The sequence below is a fragment of the Scyliorhinus torazame genome, chromosome 14, assembly GCF_047496885.1.
Source record: "Scyliorhinus torazame isolate Kashiwa2021f chromosome 14, sScyTor2.1, whole genome shotgun sequence".
Taxonomy (NCBI): domain Eukaryota; kingdom Metazoa; phylum Chordata; class Chondrichthyes; order Carcharhiniformes; family Scyliorhinidae; genus Scyliorhinus; species Scyliorhinus torazame.
In genome coordinates this window covers 93425947-93452207 of record NC_092720.1, presented here as the reverse complement: position 1 = coordinate 93452207, position 26261 = coordinate 93425947, and the positions used below count along the sequence as shown (strand labels likewise).

At 49.8% G+C, this 26261-nt stretch overlaps 2 protein-coding genes across 4 annotated transcripts in view; one reads left to right on the top strand and one right to left on the bottom strand.

The window, feature by feature from the left end:
• The window catches only part of gfm1 (G elongation factor, mitochondrial 1), a 97104-nt gene that overhangs the window by 61226 nt on the left and 9617 nt on the right, over positions 1 to 26261 (top strand). For all 3 annotated transcript variants that reach the window (XM_072474496.1, XM_072474494.1, XM_072474495.1), the window contains 3 exons: positions 77 to 133; positions 1215 to 1352; positions 17842 to 17924. In XM_072474496.1, coding sequence (XP_072330597.1) covers positions 77 to 133; positions 1215 to 1352; positions 17842 to 17924 — 278 coding nt within the window. The remainder of the gene's footprint in view (positions 1 to 76; positions 134 to 1214; positions 1353 to 17841; positions 17925 to 26261) is intronic.
• Positions 19348 to 25765, bottom strand: lxn (latexin). The gene is made up of 6 exons (XM_072474498.1): positions 25423 to 25765; positions 21150 to 21218; positions 20778 to 20946; positions 20496 to 20632; positions 20340 to 20402; positions 19348 to 20232 (listed from the first exon to the last, which is right to left on the bottom strand). Exons 1-6 carry the CDS (start codon positions 25645 to 25647, stop codon positions 19756 to 19758), a joined length of 1140 nt encoding a protein of 379 aa, XP_072330599.1. The 5' UTR covers positions 25648 to 25765; the 3' UTR covers positions 19348 to 19755.

Here is a 26261-nt window from a genome sequence, read left to right as displayed (position 1 = left end):
GTACGCAAATATAAGAATCTCAGATGTGAAATAGTTTATATTGATAGTAATTGTTCTATTTTTAAATTCAATACAGGAATCTATTCATGTCCCTGAGCCGGTGATATCAGTAGCAATAAAACCTGTCGACAAGGTATGTAACCTTGGGGAGGCAATTATACAATTTAGGTTTTGTGTTTAATATTTTTATGCAGTGCTCTTCGGCATACATTTGGAAAATCAGGTTTCAGTCTGTGCCTTGCATATTTTTTGAAAGTTGAGAGACTCTTTCCTCACCCTTTGTGCCTTTGCTGAGGAATGCATTTTTCAAAGGAATGGCGATGTACCTTAAATTGTTGCAAGAAAAACATAACAAGCGTGCAGAATCTGTATTTAAATGAACAATTGGTTGCCTGAAGAATTTGAAGGCAGGTTTTGGTACCAAACTGATCTGAAATTTGAGCTGTGATGTAAAAATCATGGGAAAATATAATATGGATTTGGGTCCTGTTTTATTGAGCAATGAGTTGATGAACTCCAGTGATATATTTATTGAAGATTTCACTCTTTTGGGTAACATATCCATAGAATCCCTACAGGGCAGAAGGAGGCCATTCAGTCCATCGAGTGCACTGACCCTCTGAAAGAGCACCCTAATAGGCCCACTCCCCAGCTCTATCCGTAACTCCCCCGCTCTATCCGTAACCCCCCCCGCTCTATCCGTAACCCCACCTAACCTTGCCCATCTTTGGACTTGGAAGAAACTGGAGCACTCGGAGTCAATGGGAGAAAGTGCAAACACACAGACAGTCACCTAAGGCCGTAATCGGATCTAGGTGCCTGATGCTGTATGGCAGCAGAGCTAACTACTGTACCGCCCATCTGCTATGTATGTGAACATGTACATACTTGTTTCAGATATTTCAGTCGCTCAAAGTTGTTTTGTATCAAAAAAAGATAATTATCATTAGATGTTGGACATGTTCACAACAGGATTTTCATTGTTTTTTTATTTTTAGGAAGTCACATAAAATTCATCGATACTTTCTTAAGTTCATGAACTCAAACACTTGGATATTTTGCTGCATCTCACTAGTGGGAATTGGAGTATCTCATTTTGCTTTCCAAATGTAGCAGATATGTTGAAACTACAAATGCACTGTTTAGGCCAAGAAAGGTATTTTTTGAATGTAACATGATAAGGAAAACACTTTGTGTCTTATATTCTGTTTCAGAACGATCTGGATAAATTTTCCAAAGGAATTGGCAGATTTACACGAGAGGACCCCACGTTTAGGGTTGCTTACGACACTGAAAGCAGAGAAACCGTTGTATCTGGAATGGGAGAATTACACTTAGAAATTTATGCACAGGTATTTAACCCATTGTAACTTAATTTTAAGTTGAGGGTTTGAATTTTAGTGCAGTTCATTAAGTGTTTTCTGAACATTAGGATTCAGTGGCTGTATATAGAGAGAGAATTTACAGTGCAGAAGGAGGCCATTCGGCCCATTGAGTCTGCACCGGCTCTTGGAAAGAGCACCCCACCCAAGCCCACACTCCCACCCCATACTCATAACCCAGTAACCCCACCCAACACTAAGGGCAATTTTGGACACTAAGGGCAACTTTAGCATGGCCAATCCACCTAACGTGCACATCTTTGGACTGTGGGAGGAAACCGGAGCACCCAGAGAAAACCCACGTACACACGGGGAGAACGTGCAGACTCCGTACAGTCAGTGACCCAGTGGGGAATCGAACCTGGGACCCCGGAGCTGTGAAGCAATTGTGCTAACGACTATGCTACCATGCTGCCGGTGTTCCAATACCTCTCAAATTCAATTAATTCAAGCATTGATAAAACATTCAAATGGCAGGAAGGACAATTCAATCTATGTGATAAGGTGAGGGAAAACTCTAGATTAAAACAACATTTAATGTACAAAATTCCCAATAACTGCATGTGCTATGAATAGTGTATTTTCTGTAGTCCTGTTAAAACTTTGTAAATGCCATCCCCTCTGTGTGCAATACATCTTTAAGGCAGGGTTTCCCAAACTTTTCAAGCCGCAAAACCCCTAGAGACCACCCAACAGTATTTTTTGAACCCCAAACATTCTGATAATGTTAATGACCCTTTTCTTGCCGCGAAATTGGTGCAAACACACAACTCAAACACAAGCTAGTCTTTTTTAGCTGTATCTATGCATATATTAGGAAGAGGCACACAATCACAAGTACATTCACCAGCTACATGGCTCCTTCACATTAATCCCAGGTCAGGCCACCTTCTCGTAGCCCCTTAACATTAACCCATGAAAGTACTACCCACTTTAGGAGTTGTTAATAATCAAAAAGGTCTCTTCGTTAAAGAAATTAAGTCTTTTTGCCATTTTTAATGTGAGGAATGATGCTGGAAAGCTGATACTCATATCAGACGCACGCATCTCTCACTTACACTAATACACACATTCACCTCGCTCACACACAAACGTGTCTCTTTTTCTCTCTCACTCTCTCTCTGATTCACGAACAAACACACACCTCTCTCTCGCCACTCTCACACATACTTGCCACTCCAACTCCCACACTCACTCCTTTCTCTCACACTCGCCCCATTGTCTCACACTCTTCCCTTTGTCTCTCACACTCTTCCCTTTGTCTCTCACACTCGCCCCTTTGTCTCTCACACTCGCCTCTTTGTCTCACACTCGCCCCATTGTCTCTCACACTCACCCCTTTGTTTCACTCGCCCCTTTGTCTCTCACACTCGCCCCTTTGTCTCTCACACTCGCCCCTTTGTCTCTCACACTCGCCCCATTGTCTCTCACACTCGCCCCATTGTCTCTCACACTCGCCCCTGTGTCTCTCACACTCGCCCCATTGTCTCTCGCCCCTTTGTTTCTCTCACTCGCCCCTTGGTCTCACACTCGCCCCTTTGTCTCTCACACTCGCCCCTTTGTTTCTCTCACTCGCCCCTTTGTCTCTCACACTCGCCCCATTGTCTCTCACACTCGCCCCTGTGTCTCTCACACTCGCCCCATTGTCTCTCGCCCCTTTGTTTCTCTCACTCGCCCCTTGGTCTCACACTCGCCCCTTTGTCTCTCACACTCGCCCTTTGTTTCTCTCACACTCGCCCCTTTGTTTCTCTCACTTGCCCCTTTGTCTCACACTCGCCCTTTTGTCTCTCACACTCGCCCCTTTTTTCTCTCACACTCGCCCCTTTGTCTCACACTCGCCCCTTTGTTTCTCTCACACTCGCCCCTTTGTTTCTCTCACTCGCCCCTTTGTCTCTCACACTCGCCCCTTTGTTTCTCTCACACTCGCCCCTTTGTCTCTCACGCTCGCCCCTTTGTCTCACTCTCGCCCCTTTGTCTCACACTCGCCCCTTTGTTTCTCTCACTCGCCCCTTTGTCTCTCACAATCACCCCTTTGTCTCTCACGCTCGCCCCTTTGTCTCACTCTCGCCCCTTTGTCTCACTCTCGCCCCTTTGTCTCACGCTCGCCCCTTTGTCTCTCACACTCGCCCCTTTGTCTCTCACAATCACCCCTTTGTCTCTCACGCTCGCCCCTTTGTCTCACTCTCGCCCCTTTGTCTCACTCTCGCCCCTTTGTCTCACGCTCGCCCCTTTGTCTCTCACACTCGCCCCTTTGTCTCTCACACTCGCCGCTTTGTCTCTCACGCTCGCCCCTTTGTCTCACACACTCGCCCCTTTGTCTCACACACTCGCCCCTTTGCCTCACTCACTCGCCCCATTGTCTCTCACACTCGCCCCTTTGTCTCTCACACTCGCCCCTTTGTCTCTCACACTCGCCCCTTTGTTTCTCACACTCGCCCTTTGTTTCTCTCACACTCGCCCCTTTGTTTCTCTCACACTAGCCCCTTTGTCTCACACTCGCCCCTTTGTTTCTCTCACACTCGCCCCTTTGTCTCACACTCGCCCCTTTGTTTCTCTCACACTCGCCCCTTTGTTTCTCTCACTCGCCCCTTTGTCTCTCACAATCACCCCTTTGTCTCTCTCACTCGCCCCTTTGTCTCACTCTCGCCCCTTTGTCTCACTCTCGCCCCTTTGTCTCACACTAGCCCCTTTGTCTCTCACAATCACCCCTTTGTCTCTCACGCTCGCCCCTTTGTCTCACTCTCGCCCCTTTCTCTCACACTAGCCCCTTTGTCTCTCACACTCGCCCCTTTGTTTCTCTCGCACTCACCCCTTTGTCTCACACTCGCCCCTTTGTTTCTCTCACACTCGCCCCTTTGTTTCTCTCACTCGCCCCTTTGTCTCTCACAATCACCCCTTTGTCTCTCATGCTCGCCCCTTTGTCTCACACTAGCCCCTTTGTCTCTCACACTCGCCCCTTTGTTTCTCTCACTCGCCCCTTTGTCTCACTCTCGCCCCTTTGTCTCACTCTCGCCCCTTTGTCTCACACTCGCCCCTTTGTTTCTCTCACTCGCCCCTTTGTCTCACTCTCGCCCCTTTGTCTCACACACTCGCCCCTTTGTCTCTCACACTCGCCCCTTTGTCTCTCACTCGCCCCTTTGTCTCTCACACGCGCCCCTTTGTCTCTCACACTCGCCCCTTTGTCTCTCACACTCGCCCCATTGTCTCACACTCACCCCTTTGTCTCACACTCACCCCTTTGTCCCTCACACTCACCCCATTGTCTCTCACACTCGCCCCTTTGTCTCACACTCGCCCCTTTGTCTCTCTTACACTCACCCCTCTCTCACTAACCCCTCTCTCTCACACACCCCTCTCTCTCACACACGAGGCCCCCCATCTCACATACGCACCCCTCCCTCTCACACACACTCCTCCCCCTCTCACACGCTCGCCACTCCCTCTCTCACACGCACGCCCCTCCCTCCCTCTTACGCGCGCCACTCCCTTCCTCTTACGCGCGCCACTCCCTCCCTCTTACGCGCGCCACTCCCTCCCTCTTAAGCGCGCCACTCCCTCCCTCTTACGTGCGCCCCTCCCTCCCTCTTACGTGCGCCCCTCCCTCCCTCTTACGCGCGCCCCTCCTTCCCTCTTACATGCGCCCCTCCTTCCCTCTTACATGCGCCCCTCCCTCCCTCTTACGTGCCCCTCCCCCTCTCACACGTGTGCCCCTCCCTCTCTCACACGCGTGCCCCTCCCTCTCTCACACGTGTGCCCCTCCCTCACACGCGTGCCCCTCCCTCTCTCACGTGTGCCCCTCCCTCTCTCACATGCGTGCCCCTCCCCCTCTCACACGCGTGCCCCTCCCTCTTACATGCGCGCCCCTCCCTCTCTTACATGCGTGCCCCTCCCTCTCACATGCGTGCTCCTCCGTGTCTCACACGCGTGCCCCTCCCTCTCTCACACGTGTGCCCCTCCCTCTCTCACACGTGTGCCCCTCCCTCTCTCATACGCGTGCCCCTCCCTCTCTCATACGCGTGCCCCTCCCTCTCTCATACGCGTGCCCCTCCCCCTCTCACACGCGTGCCCCACTCTCTCACACGCATGCCCCACTCTCTCTCACACGCATGCCCCTCTCTCACATGCATGCCCCTCCCACTCTCACACGCGTGCCCCTCCCCCTCTCACACACACGTGCCCCTCCCTCTCTCTCACGCGTGCCCCTCCCTCCCTCACACGCGTGCCCCTCCCTCCCTCACACGCGTGCCCCTCTCTCTCACACGTGCCCCTCCCTCTCTCTCTCACGTCCCCCTCCCTCTCTCACACACGTGCCCCTCCCTCTCTCACACACGTGCCCCTCCCTCTCTCACACGCGTGCCCCATCCCCTCTCTCACACGTGCCCCTCCCTCTCATGCGTGCCCCTCCCTCTCACATGCAAGCCCCTCCCCCTCACAATGTGCCCCTCCCTCTCTCACGGTGCTCCTCCCTCTCTTACATGCGTGCCCCTCCCACTCTTACACGCATGCCCCTCCCTCTCACACGTGCCCCTCCCTCTCTCACGCCTGCCCCTCCCTCAGACGCACGTCCCTCCCTTTCACACACGCGCGCCCCTCCCTTTCTCGCACGCGCGCCCCTCCCTTTCTCGCACGCGCGCCCCTCCCTTTCTCGCACGCGCGCCCCTCCCTTTCTCGCACGCGCGCCCCTCCCTTTCTCGCACGCGCGCCCCTCCCTTTCTCGCACGCGCGCCCCTCCCTTTCTCGCACGCGCGCCCCTCCCTTTCTCGCACGCGCGCCCCTCCCTTTCTCGCACGCGCTCCCCTCCCTTTCTCGCACGCGCGCCCCTCCCTTTCTCGCACGCGCGCCCCTCCCTTTCTCGCACGCGCGCCCCTCCCTTTCTCGCACGCGCGCCCTCCCTTTCTCGCACGCGCGCCCCTCCCTTTCTCGCACGCGCGCCCCTCCCTTTCTCGCACGCGCGCCCCTCCCTTTCTCGCACGCGCGCCCCTCCCTTTCTCGCACGCGCGCCCCTCCCTTTCTCGCACGCGCGCCCCTCCCTTTCTCGCACGCGCTCCCCTCCCTTTCTCGCACGCGCGCCCCTCCCTTTCTCGCACGCGCGCCCCTCCCTTTCTCGCACGCGCGCCCCTCCCTTTCTCGCACGCGCGCCCCTCCCTTTCTCGCACGCGCGCCCCTCCCTTTCTCGCACGCGCGCCCCTCCCTTTCTCGCACGCGCGCCCCTCCCTTTCTCGCACGCGCGCCCCTCCCTTTCTCGCACGCGCGCCCCTCCCATTCTCGCACGCGCGCCCCTCCCTTTCTCGCACGCGCGCCCCTCCCTTTCTCGCACGCGCGCCCCTCCCTTTCTCGCACGCGCGCCCCTCCCTTTCTCGCACTCGCGCCCCTCCCTTTTTTGCAAGCGCGCCCCTCCCATTCACGCACGTGAGCCCCTCCCTTTCTCGCACGCGAGCCCCTCCCTGTCTCGCATGCGAGCCCCTCCCTTTCTCGCACACGCACCCCTCCCTTTCTCGCACGCGCGCCCCTCCCTTTCTCGCACGCGTGCCCCTCCCTTTCTCGCACTCGTGCCCCTCCCTTTCTCGCACGCGCGCCCCTCCCTTTCTCGCACGCGCTCCCCTCCCTTTCTCGCACGCGCGCCCCTCCCTTTCTCGCACGCGCGCCCCTCCCTTTCTCGCACGCGCGCCCCTCCCTTTCTCGCACGCGCGCCCCTCCCTTTCTCGCACGCGAGCCCCTCCCTTTCTCGCACGCGCACCCCTCCCTTTCTCGCACGCGCGCCCCTCCCTTTCTCGCACGCGTGCCCCTCCCTTTCTCGCACACGTGCCCCTCCCTTTCTCGCACACGTGCCCCTCCCTTTCTCGCACGCGCGCCCCTCCCTTTCTCGCACGCGCTCCCCTCCCTTTCTCGCACGCGCGCCCCTCCCTTTCTCGCACACGCGCCCCTCCCTTTCTCGCACGCGCGCCCCTCCCTTTCTCGCACGCGCGCCCCTCCCTTTCTCGCACGCGCGCCCCTCCCTTTCTCGCACGCGCGCCCCTCCCTTTCTCGCACGCGCGCCCCTCCCTTTCTCGCACGCGCGCCCCTCCCTTTCTCGCACGCGCGCCCCTCCCTTTCTCGCACGCGCGCCCCTCCCTTTCTCGCACGCGCGCCCCTCCCTTTCTCGCACAAGCGCCCCCCCTTTCTCGCACGCGCGCCCCTCCCTTTCTCGCACGCGCGCCCCTCCCTTTCTCGCACGCGCGCCCCTCCCTTTCTCGCACGCGTGCCCCTCCCTTTCTCGCACTCGTACCCCTCCCTTTTTTGCAAGCGCGCCCCTCCCATTCACGCACGTGAGCCCCTCCCTTTCTCGCACGCGAGCCCCTCCCTTTCTCGCATGCGAGCCCCTCCCTTTCTCGCACACGCGCCCCTCCCTTTCTCGCACGCGTGCCCCTCCCTTTCTCGCACGCGTGCCCCTCCCTTTCTCGCACGCGAGCCCCTCCCTTTCTCGCACGCGAGCCCCTCCCTTTCTCGCACGCGAGCCCCTCCCTTTCTCGCACGCGAGCCCCTCCCTTTCTCGCACACGCGCCCCTCCCTTTCTCGCACCCGTGCCCCTCCCTTTCTCGCACCCGCGACCCTCCCTTTCTCGCACGCGCACCGCTCCCTTTCTCACACGCGCCCCTTCCTTTCTCGCATGTGCGCCCCTCCCCTTCTCGCACGCGCGCCCCTCCCTTTCTCGCACGCGCGCCCCTCCCTTTCTCGCACGCGCGCCCCTCCCTTTCTCGCACGCGCGCCCCTCCCTTTCTCGCACGCGCGCCCCTCCCTTTCTCGCACGCGCGCCCCTCCCTTTCTCGCACGCGCGCCCCTCCCTTTCTCGCACGCGCGCCCCTCCCTTTCTCGCACGCGCTCCCCTCCCTTTATCGCACGCGCGCCCCTCCCTTTCTCGCACGCGCGCCCCTCCCTTTCTCGCACGCGCGCCCCTCCCTTTCTCGCACGCGCGCCCCTCCCTTTCTCGCACGCGCGCCCCTCCCTTTCTCGCACGCGCGCCCCTCCCTTTCTCGCACACGCGCCCCTCCCTTTCTCGCACACGCGCCCCTCCCTTTCTCGCACGCGCGCCCCTCCCTTTCTCGCACGCGCGCCCCTCCCTTTCTCGCACGCGCGCCCCTCCCTTTCTCGCACGCGCGCCCCTCCCTTTCTCGCACACGCGCCCCTCCCTTTCTCGCACTCGCGCCCCTCCCTTTTTTGCAAGCGCGCCCCTCCCATTCACGCACGTGAGCCCCTCCCTTTCTCGCACGCGAGCCCCTCCCTGTCTCGCACGCGAGCCCCTCCCTTTCTCGCACACGCACCCCTCCCTTTCTCGCACGCGCGCCCCTCCCTTTCTCGCACGCGTGCCCCTCCCTTTCTCGCACGCGTGCCCCTCCCTTTCTCGCACGCGTGCCCCTCGCTTTCTCGCACGCGCGCCCCTCCCTTTCTCGCACGCGCTCCCCTCCCTTTCTCGCACGCGCTCCCCTCCCTTTCTCGCACGCGCACCCCTCCCTTTCTCGCACGCGCTCCCCTCCCTTTCTCGCACGCGCACCCCTCCCTTTCTCGCACGCGCGCCCCTCCCTTTCTCGCACGCGAGCCCCTCCCTTTCTCGCACACGCACCCCTCCCTTTCTCGCACGCGCGCCCCTCCCTTTCTCGCACGCGCGCCCCTCCCTTTCTCGCACGCGCGCCCCTCCCTTTCTCGCACGCGCGCCCCTCCCTTTCTCGCACGCGCTCCCCTCCCTTTCTCGCACGCGCTCCCCTCCCTTTCTCGCACGCGCGCCCCTCCCTTTCTCGCACGCGCGCCCCTCCCTTTCTCGCACGCGCGCCCCTCCCTTTCTCGCACGCGCGCCCCTCCCTTTCTCGCACGCGCGCCCCTCCCTTTCTCGCACGCGCGCCCCTCCCTTTCTCCCGCGCGCCCCTCCCTTTCTCCCGCGCGCCCCTCCCTTCCTCCCGCGCGCCCCTCCCTTTCTCCCGCGCGCCCCTCCCTTCCTCCCGCGCGCCCCTCCCTTCCTCCCGCGCGCCCCTCCCTTCCTCCCGCGCGCCCCTCCCTTCCTCCCGCGCGCCCCTCCCTTCCTCCCGCGCGCCCCTCCCTTCCTCCCGCGCGCCCCTCCCTTCCTCCCGCGCGCCCCTCCCTTCCTCCCGCGCGCCCCTCCCTTCCTCCCGCGCGCCCCTCCCTTCCTCCCGCGCGCCCCTCCCTTCCTCCCGCGCGCCCCTCCCTTCCTCCCGCGCGCCCCTCCCTTCCTCCCGCGCGCCCCTCCCTTCCTCCCGCGCGCCCCTCCCTTCCTCCCGCGCGCCCCTCCCTTCCTCCCGCGCGCCCCCTCCCTTCCTCCCGCGCGCCCCTCCCTTCCTCCCGCGCGCCCCTCCCTTCCTCCCGCGCGCCCCTCCCTTCCTCCCGCGCGCCCCTCCCTTCCTCCCGCGCGCCCCTCCCTTCCTCCCGCGCGCCCCTCCCTTCCTCCCGCGCGCCCCTCCCTTCCTCCCGCGCGCCCCTCCCTTCCTCCCGCGCGCCCCTCCCTTCCTCCCGCGCGCCCCTCCCTTCCTCCCGCGCGCCCCTCCCTTCCTCCCGCGCGCCCCTCCCTTCCTCCCGCGCGCCCCCTCCCTTCCTCCCGCGCGCCCCTCCCTTCCTCCCGCGCGCCCCTCCCTTCCTCCCGCGCGCCCCTCCCTTCCTCCCGCGCGCCCCTCCCTTCCTCCCGCGCGCCCCTCCCTTCCTCCCGCGCGCCCCTCCCTTCCTCCCGCGCGCCCCTCCCTTCCTCCCGCGCGCCCCTCCCTTCCTGCCGCGCGCCCCTCCCTTCCTCCCGCGCGCCCCTATCTTCCTCCCGCGCGCCCCTCCCTTCCTCCCGCGCGCCCCCTCCCTTCCTCCCGCGCGCCCCTCCCTCCCGCGCGCCCCTCCCTCCCGCGCGCCCCTCCCTCCCTCCCGCGCGCCCCTCCCTTCCTCCCGCGCGCCCCTCCCTTCCTCCCGCGCGCCCCTCCCTTCCTCCCGCGCGCCCCTCCCTTCCTCCCGCGCGCCCCTCCCTTCCTCCCGCGCGCCCCTCCCTTCCTCCCGCGCGCCCCTCCCTTCCTCCCGCGCGCCCCTCCCTTCCTCCCGCGCGCCCCTCCCTTCCTCCCGCGCGCCCCTCCCTTCCTCCCGCGCGCCCCTCCCTTCCTCCCGCGCGCCCCTCCCTTCCTCCCGCGCGCCCCTCCCTTCCTCCCGCGCGCCCCTCCCTTCCTCCCGCGCGCCCCTCCCTTCCTCCCGCGCGCCCCTCCCTTCCTCCCGCGCGCCCCTCCCTTCCTCCCGCGCGCCCCTCCCTTCCTCCCGCGCGCCCCTCCCTTCCTCCCGCGCGCCCCTCCCTTCCTCCCGCGCGCCCCTCCCTTCCTCCCGCGCGCCCCTCCCTTCCTCCCGCGCGCCCCTCCCTTCCTCCCGCGCGCCCCTCCCTTCCTCCCGCGCGCCCCTCCCTTCCTCCCGCGCGCCCCTCCCCTCCTCCCGCGCGCCCCTCCCTTCTGCGCCCATCCCTTCCTCCCCGGCGCGCCCCTCCCTTTCTCCCGCGCGCCCCTCCCTTTCTCGCACGCGCGCCGCTCCCTTTCTCGCACGCGCGCCACTCCCTTTCTCGCACGCGCGCCCCTCCCTTTCTCGCACGCGCGCCCCTCCCTTTCTCGCACGCGCGCCCCTCCCTTTCACACGCGCGCCCCTCCCGCGCGTGTCGAGAGGGTCGCTGAGCGATCAGCGGTGTTCCCATAGTTGTCCCTATAACGGAGAAGCGCCCAACGGCGCCTGGCTACATTTTTATTGAGAATGGCGGCCATTGCCGCCTTTTGAATAAGAAGGAAATGAGGCTGTGTACAGTCTTCCAGTCAGAAGGGTCAGCAGTGAGCAGATCAGGAGCCATGCACGTACACTTGATGTCAAGCGCCCTGTATGTACATGCTTTTGGTGCCAAGTCACAGAGGAGGGCTTCTTCCATTTTCCAGTTGCTGGCAAGCAAGGCATGAAAACTGTGAAGACGAATCATTTTCTTACCAGTAAGAGACGGCCAGAGACACAAATAGTCAGTGTACCTCCTGGCCATAATCTCACAATTGAATCCGCTGGAAAGAGCAGCACAGGAGAGTCTAGGACAGAACAGTGCTAGTGTTAGCTCTGTACAAAACGCCAGTCCTCCGGTTAACAGCCTGTAAAGAGGAAACTTAACTCTGGAACAAAGCAGTATAATGATTTCTTAGTATGGATTTGTCAATTGTGCCATTGCAAATAAGGATGCAAAGCCCATGTGTGTTATATGCAGGGAAGTACTGGCAAATGAGTAGAGAAGTTTGACATTTGAGATTTTGAAAGAGAAGTGGTGGGTGAAAAATGTATTTTTAGGCTGAGACCCCAAAGTCAGTTATGAATTTACAGCTGACTCCAAATGAACAGATTGCGCTGCTGTACCTGACCTGTGATAGCACATGAAAAACGTGCCAATGTCAGCATTCTGGAGGAACATCTCCGAGGAGTATCCAGTACTGAGTAAAACAAGCCCATCACGACAACCTACATGTGCACGGTTGCATTTTCTGTTCTCACAAAGATGAAGACTGCACAAAGGAACTGGCTGAAGTCTGCACTACATTGTGCATTGCATTTTGTGAATTGACCCCGAAAAAAGAGTTGCATGTAATCAAAGTTCTTGATATAAATCATACCTAGATTCTTTCTGCAGTAAATCATCAGTATTCCCAAAATGGAAAATCATAATTAGAGTATGCTACCTTGATAACGGACAGCATGTGGGATTTGAAGCTCACCTCAAGATAAGATACTGATTTTGTGCACTGTCTAGTTCAGCCTGTGTGAAATGTCTTGGAGAGAAATAGAGTCAGGATCAAGGTTGGCATTCTAATAAGGAAGCTTCAGCTTTCCCCATATTCAATTAGAGGAAGTTCTGGCATGTTTGTGACTTAGTGTCTGTTTGAGCACTCTGCCAAAATAGAAGGGAGTGTGGAATTGAGAGTAGTGATCAATTAGCGTTGGGTGTGTTCCGAAGTATAGACTCTGATCCCTATTCTGCATGTAATGTTTCCTAGGCACAGCATTTAGACGAGAAATAAGAGGGAACTCAGGAAATCTCTGCATTTTAATTTGATCAGGGGATTGGTGGAGAACCATTGGTGAAAATTGGTGTTGGAAAAAGTAGGAATGAATCTGTTTCAGGGATGTTTTCCCAAAGGTAGAATGCAAATGAAATGGTGGAGAAAAATGGAGTGATCAACTGCATTGAATGCTGCGGAACATTTGAGGAGGAATAGGAGTCACACTGGGTGCTACCAGCGACAGACTAATGCTGTCTTTGTGTAACTGGTCGGGTAAAAACAGGATTATGTGGATTAAAACAAGAGACTTTGAGAATGAGCACAAAAGTGTCATGAAACAATTCAAGGATATTGGGAGAAAAAGAGCTTATAAATTTGAAAATCTCATGCTTTCACTTCAACATAGTAGAGTTTTGTGATCAAATGAGCAGGCTGCTAACTACGGTCTATATAAGTTGTTAATGTGAAGGTCCTGTTGAATTTGAGTAATGTGAATAACTTCTTTTATATGGTTTCAAACAGATTCCATTTCCCCAGAAGCTTTCGTTTCCACACTCTGTTTCAGTCTGAGCTTCCTTAGGAACTGGGATGGACCATTTCCTTTCTTAATTTCCCATTTCAATTAGGGTCTGTCTCAAAATGTACAAGCTTTGAAACCATTTTGATTCAATAGATAACAGATATTTTGGAGGTTTTTTTGTTAAAAGTAAGTTTATTGGTCTCAACAGAGATCGTAACAAGAATCATACCTCAACAAAGTTCAGATGAACAAGAAGGGAATAAATTGGTTAAAAAAAGCTTCAAAGATTTCTGATAGCCCAATTTAAGTGTAAGCGAATTCATCCAGAGCATTTTGCTGTAATAGGGCAGTATAATTGCCAATCTTTTTGAGGAAAAAATACCTCGAGGGAAGCCCTGTCATAGTTTCTAATGACAAAGTGAAAAGTAACTTGTAGTGCATAGTTTTGTGTTTGTATATAAAAGCAAAGATATGGAGGAAGGACTTTGATGACGTAGGTACTTTGTTACTAAGTTCTAAATGGACAATATAATAAGCTGAAGTTAGGGCCTGCTGCTGTGTCCTTTGTTTGTCCTGCAATTTAAATTTCTAATATGTGTTATTGATCTGGAATTCTAGCAGTTTCAATGTAGAGAAGGCAAGTTGGCTTGCCATGCCTATGCTGATGTTCCATTCCCCACCAAAAACTATTTTGTGTAATCCTTTTAGCCAGAATCTTTTTGATATTTTCTTTTTCCAATTTTCTCCCTGGGTCTGCATGGGTTTCCTCCAGGTGCTCCGGTTTCCTCCCATAAGTCCCGAAAGACGTGCTGTTAGGTAATTTGGACATTCTGAATTCTCCCTCTGTGGATCCGGAGTATGGCGACTAGGGTTTTTTTATCCCAGGTATTAGACTTGCTTTTGATCTTTCTTACACTTCCTGGGTAACTATTCAGCAGGTATGTACTGCATAGCAGTTCAAAGTCTTGTTCCCCAAGTCGGTGAGATTCCTGGAGAGCAGGGAATTGCTCATCGGAAGTTGAAATATCCCATGCAATTCCCAAGGAGGTCCGTGATTCAGGACTTCCACAGGGTCCCAACATGCGCCTTTAATACCTCCAGAAACCGGAATATTTGGCCCTTTGTTATTGAAAGTCTATTAAATAATAACAAGTTGCAATGATACAAATTAACAATTATAATGCACTTCACCTTCCATGACTATACATACCCTATTTTCCTCTGCCTATCCTTCTGGGTTTTGCTTTAGATGCCCTTTCTACAGCCTTGTCCTATAGGATCATCCAAACTGTAAAACCTGGTGTTTTATAAAAACCTACTTGTGCAGGTTAGGCTGCCGCACTGCCATTGGTGTTAGTGGAAAAGCTATGAGAAAGCTGCAAATTCCAGGAACTGAACCATTTTATATCTTTTTTTTGAGGCTTGTGCTGGCCATTGAAATTGCCTCAAAATTCCAACACTTCTTGTTACAAAATAAGGCTCACTGCAAATTGGGCGCCTTAGCTTTTGCAGCTGATTTTGTGAAATACACTCCAGCATTCAGGTCTACCAGCAGGGACTTGTAATATCAATTTTCTGTTATCAAGACGCGATTGAAGCAGAGTGGTAAAATGAAAAATGAATCACCTTCAAACTTTTTGTCAATAATGTGCCCTCAGCCCCAATGTCAGATGTACTTAATGCATATTGGAGAAATTCCAAAGCCATCATTATAGTCGGTCAGGGCCTTATTTGTTCTGTGGACCAAGGCCCTGCAGGAATCAGTACTAGAAACCAAGAGCACTAAAGCTGATACTTTTAAAAATTAAATGTGCTCTCTCAGTTGAGCTTTAACAGCTCAATGGATAACAAAAATCATATCTAAACTTTTTTTGAAGAGCCTTTGTTCTTTCAAAAAGCATAAGCCAGCACTTGTTGTATAAGAGCAAATCTAAACTAAGCAAAGAAGCTTGTTAGAGCTTAAGCTGTTGCCATAGTGATATAGTTGGCTGTGCAATTCCCAAGATGGCAACAGAACACTGGTTGGTGCACAACAGCCCACACCACTTCTGATTTGCAAGTGATTTGTATCTATGCTCCTGCAGTGCTTCACTTGATTGTAAATTCATATGTGTTGTGTTGTTTATGGTGGCCCATAACTTCATCTTTGGAAGGTGCCAATAATAGGAAGTTTATTTGGCAAACCTATTACGTTATTATCTCTGTTACAAATTAACATAGAACAGTACAGCACAGAACAGGCCTTTCGGCCCTCGATGTTGTGCCGAGCATTGTCCGAAACCAAGATCAAGTTATCCCACTCCCTGTCATTCTGGTGTGCTCCATGTGCCTATCCAATTAGCGGCTGAAAGTCCTAAAGTGTCCGACTCCACTATCACAGCAGGCGGTCCATTCCACACCCTAACCACTCTGTGAGTAAAGAACCTACCTCGGACATCCCTCCTATGTCTCCCACCCTGAACCTTATAGTTATGCCCCCTTGTAACAGCTACATCCACCTGAGGAAATAGTCTCTGAACGTCCACTCTATCTATCCCCCTCATCATCTTATAAACCCCTATTAAGTCGCCTCTCATCCTCCTCCGCTCCAAAGAGAAAAGCCCTAGCTCCCTCAACCTTTCCTCATAAGACCTATCCTGCAAACCAGGCAGCATCCTGGTAAATCTGCTTTGCACCCTTTCCAATGCTTCCACATCTTTCCTATAGTGAGGTGACCAGAACTGCACACAATACTCTAAATGTGGTCTCACCAGGGTCATGTACAGTTGCAGCATAACCCCGCAGCTCTTAAACTCAAGCCCCCTGTTAATAAACGCTAACACACTATAGGCCTTCTTCACGGCTCTATCCACTTGAGTGGCAACCTTCAGAGATCTGTGGACATGAACCCCAAGATCTTTCTGTTCCTCCACATTCCTCAGAACCTTGCAGTTGACCCTGTAATCCGCATTCAAATTTTTTCTACCACAATGAATCACCTCACACTTATGAGGGTTAAACTCCATCTGCCATTTTTTGGCCCAGCTCTTGTTACATTGCTAAGAATTGACTTGACTCCTGTAAAGAGGAATCTTGACAAACTGTGACAACGTGCTGAATTGGGTCAGTTTGCTGTCACTAGGTATTGCTAACTAGCATATAGTTCAAGCATAAAGTTTTAATTCTGAACATCAATGAAAAGCATCTATTTGTTTTGCAGGACACTTCCAAGCAGGTTTGCTGTTGATTTGTTATGAGCGCAACTCTGCCTTACTGGTTGAGAAAATTAGCTGAGGCTTATTAACCTTGGCTGTACACACCTCGACGTGTAAAATATTTTATAAGCTGCTTTTATACTGCTGACGAGGGGGTTCAGCGATGATACCTCTTAAAACTGAATAGTTAGCATGCCACTAGAGTAGTTTTACGTGAGTTATTTTATTAAGGATTGAGATGAATTTTAGGACTGAGTAATCATTATTAACCATTAAACAGTATTTTTTAGGACATAACAGTAATAAGTAATCAAATGGGATTTAGGATAGCTAACTTGACCAAAAGGACATTACTTCTGACATCTTGGGCGGGATTCTCCGACCCCCCCGCCGGGTCGGAGAATCCCCGGGGGGAGGGGGGGGCAGCGGCGTGAGTCCCGCCGCGCCGTATTCTCCGGCGTCGGTTTTCAAGCGGGGTCGGGGATCATGCCACGCCGGTCGGGGGCCATTGGCAGCGGCCCCTGGCATTTCTCCGGGCTACGATGGGCCGAGCGGCCATCGGTATCTGGTCAGTCCCGCTGGCGTAAAATGGACATGGTCCCACGCTTCGGGACCTGGCTGGTAGGCCGGCTGGTGCGGTCCTCGGGGGTGGGGTGGGGGGGGGGGGGGGTGGCCTGGCCCGTGGTTGAGGCCCACCGATCTGCGGGCGGGCCTGTGCCGTGGGTGCACGTCTTCCGCGCCGGCCTCTGTAGGGCTCCGCCATGGCCAGCGCGGAGAAGACACTCCCCGCGCATGCACATGAATATGCCGGCCAGTCTGCGCATGCACGGAACCATGTCGGCGGTTATGCGTTTGCACTAACTCGTGCCAGCCCTTCGGCGGCGGTTGGCGCGGCACCAATTCCTCCGACGCCGTCCTATCCCCCGGAAGTGCGGAGGATTCCGCAACTTACGGTTTGCCCAACGCCGGAGTGGTTTCGCGCCATTTTGTTACGCCGGCATCGGGTGATTCGGGAGATTCCCGCCCCTTGTCTTTGTGAAACAATTCAGGGTGCTGGTTCTGTTCTGTTTCTCACAAACAGTCAGCACAGGCTGCTGGGATTGTGCACAGCTGCCAGATGAGGATCAATCATGCAATGCTTGTGATTCTATTGGGTGAAGTTTAAACACTGCTTGCAATTCTATTGGATAAGTTTAAAAGTAGCAGCTTCAGGGATTGGATTGCATCCAACTGGAGTGGGCTATTGATTTTTGAACGTTGTATAAGTACTGTGTTCTGGTCTTTGTTTGGCAGAACAGGTCTTGGCAGATATCCAGTCTGTTCTCCGTGTACACGTAACAAGCTTGATTAGATAAGCCACCTTGTCCAGATTGCCGTGTTTGTTCCTCTCTGTACTGAGTTGAGCCACAGGGAATAACTCCACATGGAAGCTGACTCAATACACAGGTCTTGAAACCGCTCCTACATCACTGGTACGACTCTGAAAGAATGGCATCTCAAGAACCTTTCAAATTGAGCTGTTGAATCTACTCCCATGACGTATTATCTGTCTGAAGTCATGTAAATATTGGGAACTAATTTATGAGCACCGGTATCCCAAACTTGCAGTTAAAACAGCATCAGTATAAAAGAGGCTATCAAGTACTCATGGTAGTCCCTTTGTTTTGCCTTAAATGAACCCTCTAATGGTGTTTAATAATTTTATCTTCGTGTTCAATATTCAGAGACTAGCAAGAGAATACAATTGTCCCTGTGTAACGGGAAAACCTAAAGTTGCCTTCAGAGAAACCATCTCTACCTATGTCCCGTAAGTAGTTTCATAAACTGTCATTTTACTGGACTTATTTTTCATTAACTATTTTGGCATATAAATTGTATTTCATTTTTGTCATAATTGAAGTTCGAGAGATTGATGTCCACATCTCGCATGAGTTCCACATTCAGCGCTTAACATTTTTACTTGAAGTTCTGTTAAATTGAGAGAAATTTTACTTTTTATAATCAAAATCTTCCTGAGGCACTGAAAAGCTGTGGAACTTAACAGGAGCAGGCATTCAGCCCTCAGCAAGAAACGCTATTAAACAAGCATATCTCAATACCTCCAGCTGACAAAAACCTATTAAAACATATGGCAAATTATTAATTGATCTGGAATGAACTGATTTTTCGGAGAGTTCTCCACACCTGTATCACCCTTTGCACAAAGAAACGTTTCCTAACTTCTCTCCTGAAAAGCCTAGTTCTGATTTTAAGGTTATATCCACTTTGTTGGATTCCCCCCACCAGTGGAAAAAGTTTCCATCAACCCTGTCAAGTTATTTCAAAATTCTAAAAGCCTCAATAAGATTACTCCTTAGCAATGTTTCTTCCAGAGATTATAGATCTCGAGTCTGTAATCCCTTCTCATCTAAGCCTTGGAGTCCTGCTAACATGCAAGTGAATCTGTGCTGCACTCCTTCTAAGGCCAGCATATCCTTTCTTAGGTCATCGTCCAGGATTCGGCAAAGTATTCCACATGCAATTTAACCAGGGTTTTGTATAGCTACAGCAAAACACCTTTCTATTCCAGCCCTTCAGTTATAAAATTCCAGAATTCAATTTGCGCTGTCCCATATTTGCATATTGATATTTTAAAATCATAATCATGATTTGTTCCGTTGGTGGGAAAAATGGATCTTGATGTTAGGAAATATAGAGATTAAACATATCAGTGACATTTTACTTTGAAAAAATGTCCATTAAGTGGCAGTGCAATGGTACTGTGCATTTGAATACCAACACATAATGCCACAGATAGAAAGATGCAAGTTTGATGTTGCCACACTGATGAGTTGTAGTTGTGCTGTGTGTGAGGATGTGCTGAATGAAGATTGCAATACATCGAGCAGGTACACCATGAATAATGCTGAAGTAACCAAAAATAAAGGAAATCCATTTGTTATACTGGATTAATAAGAAAGAGCATTCAACTTGGCAAGTAGATTTAATTAGTTAACTAAAGTAGTGGATTGAATTATAAAATTAAATCATTCGAAAACAAAAATTGGAAGATATGATTATTGAATGGGGGAAAATGTTTTGAGGTGACAGGGTATTGAGTACCAGTTTTGAATATCTTGATTCACTGAAAATTATACATCCTCATACCAAGAATGATGGAACTCTATCAAAGTTAGATAATTCAATCTTCCAGTTTGTGTGCAGTTTTTAAAAAATCTGCTCACAAAGCGTTTTTCAGTAAATATTCTTTATTAATAACAGTGATGGAGTGAACTATTGAGATTAACAGTGGTTTTATTATCTGACATTAAGGTAGTTTACTGGCTTGAATGCAGGTTCAATATCTTGTGCCATTTAAATATGTTTTTTATTCAATAATGGAAATGCAATAAAAAAAATTTGAAGACAACATTTGAGCGGCATTCATTTTAGTTACAAGTATGAATTCAATTAATTTGGATGCAGTGTTAGTAATATCTCCTTTTTCACATTGTCCGTACTTTATATACCACAAGTACAAATGGAAAACCATCATTTTGAATAAATGTAACTCATCCCACATGAGTGGTTACCATTCAGTTCATGAGAAAACCTTCCATTGCTGGCCTTCCAAATCTCTCTGATTCTGACTCTTCGAATCACTCGGATCCTGACCCTTCAAAACCCTTTGATCCTGATTTTTCAAATCTCTCTGATCCCGACCCTTCAGATCTCTCTGCTCCTGACCCTTCGGATCTCTCTGCTTCTGACCATTCTGATCTGTCTGATCCCGACCATTCGGATCTCTCTGATCCCGACCCTCCGGATCTCTCTGATCCCGACCCTCCGGATCTCTCTGATCCCGACCCTCCGGATCTCTCTGATCCCGACCCTTCGGATCTCTCTGCTTCTGACCCTTCGGATCTCTCTAATCCCGACCCTTCGGATCTCTCTGATCCCGACCCTTCGGATCTGTCTGATCCCGACCCTTCGGATTGCTCTGGTCCCGACCTTCCAAATCTCTCCAATCTTGACTCTTCAGGAAAACTTTCATATGGAGGAGTCGAGCAAAAGTATTTCACAGTCGGGGGGTGTTTGGGGTGCCACAACACCCACATGGAGCAAGTGAGTATATCCTGTTCAGACCAGAGAAAATAGCATGTAATTAATGTGCTAGCAGTGATCATTGAAAGGGATTTTGGTGAGCTCTATAGAGATAATCAATTTTTATTCATTAATTTACCTGGGTTGGCAACTCATGGAGAAGAATTATGTAGACAAACTGAAGAAATGTGTCTGGCCTTCGCTGGAAAAGAGTTGTTTAGTTACTAAAACATTTGATGGAAATGCCACAATACATATATTCAAAGGCAAGAAAATATTTATTTTAATTTCTTACCAATTGGTTAACTTTCTGGATTTGAACCATGTTATACTTCATGACTTCAGTTGATTTTTTCCAGATTATATAACTGGCACTAACTTTTGCCAAGAGCCAGATTGGCATCATTTTAGGATCTACAAATCCAAAATTGTCTAATATGCAGGAAGAAAATGAAACCAGTGGTTGGGGAAAAAAACTTGGAAATCAGATCAAGTATTCTTCAATATTTTTGAATCTCAAAAATCAGCTTGATAACTAATTAAACCGTTAAGTGACTGGGTGACTGAAACTCCATACCTGGGATATTGTAACCAACCAAAGGGTACTTCTGTTCCTGTAAATTGAGGTAAAGTCTATTATCTTTCTCGAAGCTGTCCTTCATCTCATCTTTCAGGTTGCACTTTAGCGCTGTGCCTGGATTTTTTTTCTTATGGAAGAATACGTTAGCTGTACAGATGGTAATTACCTGTGATGAGAAACAATTCTTGTAATCTTGAATTAGTTCTTTCAGGAGAACTTGTATTACATGAATTGTGTTTATTTATATGAGGCAACTACTTATTTTAGTTCAGTTACTAAATTGTGTTACAAATAAATTAGTTAAGTTTATTTGTGAGTCATTTAGACAATGAATGTGAGACATAACCATATTTTTGCTGTTCTACTTACATTTGAAGGGTTTTCTTGATTTTTCACTTCAAATTCTAGGTAGTACTTGTGTCCTATATTCAAAATCATCTGTTGAGAAAAATAATTTATTTGGTTGGGTTTATGTTAAATCAAACTTGAGACTAACAGAAATGTACACAATTCAATTTGCATTAACCAAGAAATATTTGAGGGCACAATGGTTAGAGGGGGCCTTGCCGGAAACGATGGGTCAAGCATCCATTTTGTTGCTTAAAAAGGATAAGGATCCAGTGGAATGTGGGTCATCTAGGCCCACATCTCTTGAATGTGGATGCCAAGGTACTGGAGAAGGTGTTGGCATTGTGGTTGGAGGAACGCCTTCCGAAGGTGATTGTGGAGGATCAAGCGGGGTTTGTTAAGGGTAGTCAGTTGTCGTTGAATGTGCGGCGACTGCTGAGTGTGGTGCTTTCTCCGGCAGAAGAAAGGGAGTTGGAGGTGGTAGTGGCATTGGTTGTGGAGAGGCGTTTGATCGGGTGGAGTGGAGCCATCTGTTTGCAGTGTTGGAGAATTGGGCCTAAGTTTGTGCCATGAGTGGAATTGGCGTGTGTGCGAACGAATGATATGAATTCAGGGTACTTTCTGCTGCATCAGAGAATAAGGCAGGGATGCCACAAGTTCCCCCTTCTGTTTGTGCTGGTGAGAGAGCCATTGGCCATTGCGCTAGGGTGCTCGGATTTATGGAAGGGGATTGTGAGGGGGCGGGGGTGGAGCACAAGGTGTCTCTGTATGCGGATGATCTGTTATATATTTTGGACCCGAGCACTTCGGTGGGGGACATAATGGGTCTGCTTCGGAGATTTGGGGCATTTTGGGGACTTTACTCAAAATATTTTTCAGAACTTTCTGATAGCGCCTGACTCCTTGTTGTGGGAGGCGGTGCTGTTTGTAATGGGGTTGGAGGGTGGGATTGTCTTGGCAAATTATGGGAAGATTTTGGAGGAGGATAAGGTGCCCATGGAGGGGGTTAAGGCCAAGTGGGAAGAGGAGTTGCGGATGACGCTGGAGGAGGGGAGGGACTGTGGTGTGAGGTGCTGCAGAGGGTGAATGCCTCACCCTCTTATGCGAGGCTGGGGTTGATACAGTTGAAGGTGGTGCATAGGGTGCATTTGACAAACTTGGCTGTTTGAGGGGGTAGTTGCGGACGGTGTGGGAGGGGCCTGGATAATCATGTTCACATGTTCTGCTCCTGCCTGAAGTTGGAGAAAATTTGAGGGTTTTTCAGCACCACGTCAGTGATCCTGCATGTGGATTTGAAGCCGGGTGCCCTGGTGCCATATTTGGGTGTCAGACCTGCCGGAGTTGTGGACGGGAGTGAGGGGGTGGATGTTTTAGTCTTCACCTCATTGATCGCTCGTAGGTGGGTTCTTTTGGGGTGGAGGTCAGCTTCTCCACCCTGTGCCTCAGCGTGGCTGTGTGATCTAACGGAGTTCTTCCATCTTGAGACGGTGAAATTTGCCCAAAGGGAGAGGTTGGGGGGGGGGGGGGGGGCGGGGGGCAGATGAGGGATTTCTCAAGGGATGGGATCTGTTTATTTTGCATTTTGGAGAGCTAGTTAACATCAAGTGTTGGGGGGGATGTAATGTTTTTGCCTTTTGTTTAGTATTAAATGTTAAACTGCTAAAAATTTGAAGAAAAATACTTTTCAAAAAAAAAAAATTGCATTGATCAAAACATTTATGTACACTTGAAAATCTGTGCAAAAGTTAGAATTACGGCTATAGACCCCATTGATGTATTGGGGATTGCAGTCAAAATGTTGTATTGAACTCTGCACAAAGTACTTTAAATTGGATGTTCAGGTAGAATTGGTGAAAAAAATCCATCACTAAAGCTCAAGGTACATTTTTCAAAATACTCCAGTTGAAGTTCCTCCATGATTTTATTGTGGTGGTTCAGCATCTGTGTGTTGTCCATCACGGTTTATATTCATGGGTACAAAAATGATTGGTTCAAAACAACATTTTTCCAAGTGCCTCAATTGAATATTGGAAATATGTAAAACCAGTGTGTTCAAGTGACATTCCAATCCATGACACCAATGATATTGCCAAACCAACCAAGCTTTTCCTTTCATGATTTATCCTCCCATACACTCTTTAATACAATGATTGGTAATGCCTTTTAAGATGAGAGAGGAAGGGTATCAACTGAAAGACTGGACGTTTCAGAATCTGAGGCTTTTGAAGGAAATAGAATTAACTCAAAAAAATCTATAACAGCATGTATTGTATTCCTTTATTGGAATTAAGCAGCCCAAGGTGCTTCACAGGAGCATTACAAAGCAAAATGGTAACACTTTGATACTGGGGCTGATGGTACATGATTTGGCCAGAGAGTTAGATTTTAAAAAGTGTTTTAATGGAGGAGAGAGCCTTTTAGAGTGGGAGCTCCAGAACTTAGGGTCTTGACAGCTAAAGGCACAGCCACAAATGATTAAGATCAGGAATGCTCATGAGGTGTATAATTCAGTTGATTGATTACTGTGAAATATGGAACCATTTATGATTCAAACCCTACAATGACAATCAGCAGCAACTACAAGTTTTAAAATGTGAGTGAATCAAATCACTCAATTGTGTGAGAATCCTCTAGCTACATTTTACACTTCTCAACTAAACAATGCTTACTACTATAAATTAGGCTTATGACATGTATAGGCACTTAAAATTAAAACATTTAAAGTGAAATGACAAAGCATGCTTGTGCAATATCATTTCTATATTAGAAATGCCTTTAAAGAAACCCTGAAACTCTAGTTCAAGGAGGCCGCCAAAGCTAGCATCTAAAAATACAAAATTGGGTATTTGACACTGACCCAAATGCATCTTATTGATGGTGAAATTGGCAATCTTTGAAATTGTGAGTAAGGTGATTAAAATTGTCAGAACTGTCTGGTAAAGGTGGTAGAAGGGATCAGCAGTGCAGAGAGAGCAAGCTCTGGAAATCTGAGTATCAGACCAGGAAACCGAAGAAGATCATAGTGAATTTTTGAGAGTTCTGGTCTCAAGAGAAGCGGAAGAGCCCTGAAGATCCTTGGAAGTTTTGTGGAAATATCGGGTGGAATGAAAAACTGAAGGGGCGTGGTCTGTTATTTTTGAGTTGGAAGTATACTGTTGGTCCTTCTTTCCGCTGGCTTAAATCCTGGAACTGAGAGAATACTTTGAACATACGGACTACAGTGGTTCAAGGAAATGGCTTAGCATCACCTCCTCAAGGGAAAAATAGGATGACAAATACCAGTCTTGTCAGTGCACATCCTATGAATTAATAAAAAATATAATCTGTTCCAATTTCCTGGTTCCAGTTGATCACATGAATGGTTGCCTATTAATTTGAAGAACAAGGGAGAACTGACTAATTGATACTTGTATGTCTTGTTGAAAGGCTGTTAGTAAAATTTGTGCAATGTTTGAGCTGAGAGAATGGATAAATACTTCAACCTTTGGTTTCATTATTTAGACTTCTAAAATGGGACTTTAAACACTTAAGTGTTTAAAGATTGAAAATATGTGAGAAAGTTCTTAGTTGCTAAGTGCCATGGATTGAATACAAAATTGTTTTTGTACTGGTAAATAGCGCAGCCCACTCTGACCTTTGCACGATTGAAGAGTTTCGGGTTTCCCTGAGTTACTAGTATCAGCACAATTTTTCATATGAGCCTTGATTCTTTTCAAACTGATTTTGTTTATTATTGTTTAGAATAGAATAACTTGAAGTGGTTGAAATTTGAAAGCATTATTCTGTTCCAAATCCTCCACCTATCCTTCATAAATGCATTGAAACTATCAAGTTTAATATCAAACTGAAAATTGTATCAGCTCAAGTCACTGATATAAACTAGTGGGCATATTGTACGTTTGTTTTGCTGAAAAGTGATTTTGGGAAATCGGATATGGTCTTCTGCTGAGTGTCCCATGTTATTGAAATCAATGTACCTAGTTTCTTGCATTCAGGTTCCAATTCAGCAACTTTTCCAATAAACAAAGGCATTTGCCATCTCCCTGTTCATGTGCTTTGCATTTTAATTCTGTCTTTCCAGTTTTAACAGTTGTATGAAACATTTAAATAATACTTGTGTTTTTAATTTGGCAGCAGCAGCACATTTAAATTTGTTTGCTATTTATTTTTTATCGCATATATCAAGAAACAAAATGTATTATGGATACTAAATTGTATTCTTACAATTATACATTCAGAAAGCAAACGGTTTAAATTTGTTACTTGTACTGTTTGTATTTTTAAAAAATCTTACCTCAGTATAGGCTTTCTTCAGTTTATGTAATTCATAAATTCTGTTTGGGGATCCATAACGATAATTTAAATAATGGACGGCCACACTTGCAGCTTGTTGAGAAATGTGGGCTTTTGTAGACATTTCAACAGCAGTAACTGGAAGGTCTAAACGATTGGTTATTATTTTTGGCATTCCATATAATAATGGTAAGAAACAAACGATGGAGCAAAGAAATAAGTACATGTTTGAGCAAACCCAGTTGTGAACTAAACTCAGTTGTGAACTGAGCTCTTACTGTGTGGAAGATATAGCTTCAGCAGTTGCGTCACAGCAGCACCCTCGCAACCTGAATGGTTATGTATTCAAGTAATAAAATGCTTATGTTTCATGGACTTTGTTACGGTCTCCAACGTCTGCTTCCAACACACTTGCATTTCTGCCTTTAATCTGGACTTCTTTACTGCATTTGATTAATATACTCTGGAATGTAATGCTGACATCATTCTGTTAATCTTGCTTGCAACAAAAAAAAAAATTCCCCTCACTCTTGAACTTGAGCCAAAGTTCATGTTCAGAGTTTAAATGTTTTTGAAGTGCTTTTCCCCATTTAATTCATCAGCAGTGAGAGCAAGAAAAATAATTTTGTGATCATGTTAATTTTCACAACCTTTTGCTTTATTAATTACACGGATGAGTGTAATTCTGTTGCAATTTAACTTCCCCCTCATTGACCTTTTGTAATACATGTTCAGTATAGTGATTAAAGTGGACCATTTTAAAATTGTCAAGAATTAAACTAATGCAGTGTGCCTGTCTAGTATTATTATTTTGTTCTAGTTTAGAAATCCAAAACTAAT

Excerpts from the sequence above, each read along its gene's own strand:
- lxn (XM_072474498.1), bottom strand. The coding sequence starts at position 25,647 with ATGTACTTATTTCTTTGCTCCATCGTTTGTTTCTTACCATTATTATAT. Across the intron at positions 21,219-25,422 it reads TGAAGAAAGCCTATACTGAG|ATGATTTTGAATATAGGACA; the intron begins GTAAGATTTTTT and ends TTTTCTCAACAG. Across the intron at positions 20,633-20,777 it reads GGTTGGTTACAATATCCCAG|ACAATTTTGGATTTGTAGAT; the intron begins GTATGGAGTTTC and ends CCTGCATATTAG.